The sequence below is a fragment of the Dendroctonus ponderosae genome, unplaced genomic scaffold (assembly GCF_020466585.1).
Source record: "Dendroctonus ponderosae isolate FM_Combo_2020 unplaced genomic scaffold, Dpon_F_20191213v2 Dpon_F_20191213_7, whole genome shotgun sequence".
NCBI lineage: Eukaryota > Metazoa > Arthropoda > Insecta > Coleoptera > Curculionidae > Dendroctonus > Dendroctonus ponderosae.
In genome coordinates, this window is record NW_026018916.1 from 2,994,495 (window position 1) to 2,996,338 (window position 1,844).

Below are 1,844 nucleotides of genomic sequence, written 5' to 3' on the forward strand. Positions count from 1 at the left end.
AAATTCGATCTTCAACTGTTAATATCTTCTAGAAAATTTCGAAAAAAACGTTTTCTATATTTTTCTCGTACTCTCCAAGGGAGCCTCTATCACCCCTTAAAAAGAATGACGCCAATTTTGAATCACCCTGTATGTAGAGCGTAAAAAGTAGCGATCGGTTTCTACATGTTTTAGGACCAGTGGAAGCGAGGCCAGCCCGTGATAGTATCAGACGTTTGCAATACCATCGATAAAGATTTGTGGAACCCCGAAGCATTTGCACGCGATTTTGGGGACGAGAAGAACGACCTGGTTAATTGCATGACCGGAAACTTGGTCCCCAATCAGCCAATGCGGAAGTTTTGGGAGGGCTTCGAAGAGCCTTCAAAACGCCTCAAAGATGAACGTGGTCAACCAATGCTGCTGAAGCTAAAAGACTGGCCGCCTGGCGAGGATTTTGCCGAAATGCTACCGACGCGGTTCCAGGACTTGATGCAGGCATTGCCGCTGCAGGAATACACGCGTCGCAGCGGGAAACTCAACCTTGCCTCCCGTTTGCCGGAGTGTTTCGTACGACCAGATCTGGGCCCAAAAATGTACAATGCTTACGGGTCGGCGTTACATCCGAATAAAGGAACCACCAATCTGCATCTGGATGTGAGCGATGCCGTGAATGTGATGGTGTACGTGGGTGTGCCAAAAGACGGCGATTCGGACGAGCATATCAAAGAGGCTTTCCGCGCGATTGACGAAGCTGGATGTGATATTCTGACTAGGAGACGTGTGCGTGATAAAGGCGAACTGCCGGGCGCGTTGTGGCACATCTATAATGCACGTGATGCAGATAAGATCAGAGATTTGTTGAACAAAGTGACTGTTGAACGTGGCGGTAGATTGGAACCGCACAATGACCCGATTCACGATCAAAGTGGATATCTAGATGGGCCGCTACGGGAAAGACTATACAAGGAATACGGTGTGGAAGGTTATGCAATTGTGCAGTGCTTGGGAGATGCCGTTTTCATTCCTGCTGGAGCGCCACATCAAGTGCGCAACTTGCATAATTGCATCAAGGTGGCCGAGGACTTTGTCAGCCCAGAGAATGTAGCCCACTGTTTCCATTTGACGCAGGAGTTTCGAGGTCTCAGTGACACGCACTCCAACCATGAAGACAAGCTGCAGATCAAAAACATTATTTACCACGCTGTCAAGGACGCCCTGAGCACGCTTGGATCAATTGTAAATCAGCGGCTTGGCCGTCGAGCAATAGCCGTCGATGATGCCGATTCGTCAGCCGATGGCGACTCAGCGTGATCTCGTCCAATGAATGTTGTTTGCCTTTGACAGGCACTTTGGAAACAACTCCAAGTGGGACGTTTCTCATTTGTCAAGCCGATTGAATAATAATATAAAGTTGCATATACACCTCGAACTGGAAACCTCTTTGAGAATGCAGGGCTTGTGCCAAAATTATTTGTCATTATGTTAGTTAATCCTGAACAAAACAATATGTACATACGGTTTGAGACAGAGCCGGTACCATTTCCTCACTGTACATAACTATAGATGACTGTACAAAGCAGACTTAAATTCGGTTGCAAGTTGCACGGTAAAACTTCCTGTTGTAGATTCTCGTGTGCTTTCACGGCACAATGGATTTGTTGTATTAAAACTATTAAGCATATTTACGTACCCTTTTGTCTGCCTGTGGCGAGTAATCGCAGGTGTAGACATCTATTGTTTAAAAAACCCCTTGCTCTCAATTTCTACTACTCATACACACAGCGTTTAGATTGGCTCTAATCCAAATCAAAATTAATTCCTGGGTTTCAGTCATTTATTGTCTTTATTTATCAATTAAAATA

At 45.6% G+C, this 1,844-nt stretch overlaps 1 protein-coding gene across 5 annotated transcripts in view; it reads left to right on the forward strand.

Moving 5' to 3' along the window:
* LOC109539240 (lysine-specific demethylase 3B) overlaps positions 1–1,824 on the forward strand; it is a 56,113-nt gene extending 54,289 nt beyond the window's left edge. For all 5 annotated transcript variants that reach the window (XM_048668529.1, XM_048668528.1, XM_048668530.1 and 2 more), the window contains one exon: positions 175–1,824. In XM_048668529.1, coding sequence (XP_048524486.1) covers positions 175–1,293 — 1,119 coding nt within the window. In that variant the 3' untranslated portion in view covers positions 1,294–1,824. The remainder of the gene's footprint in view (positions 1–174) is intronic.
* The last annotated feature ends 20 nt before the right edge of the window (positions 1,825–1,844 follow it).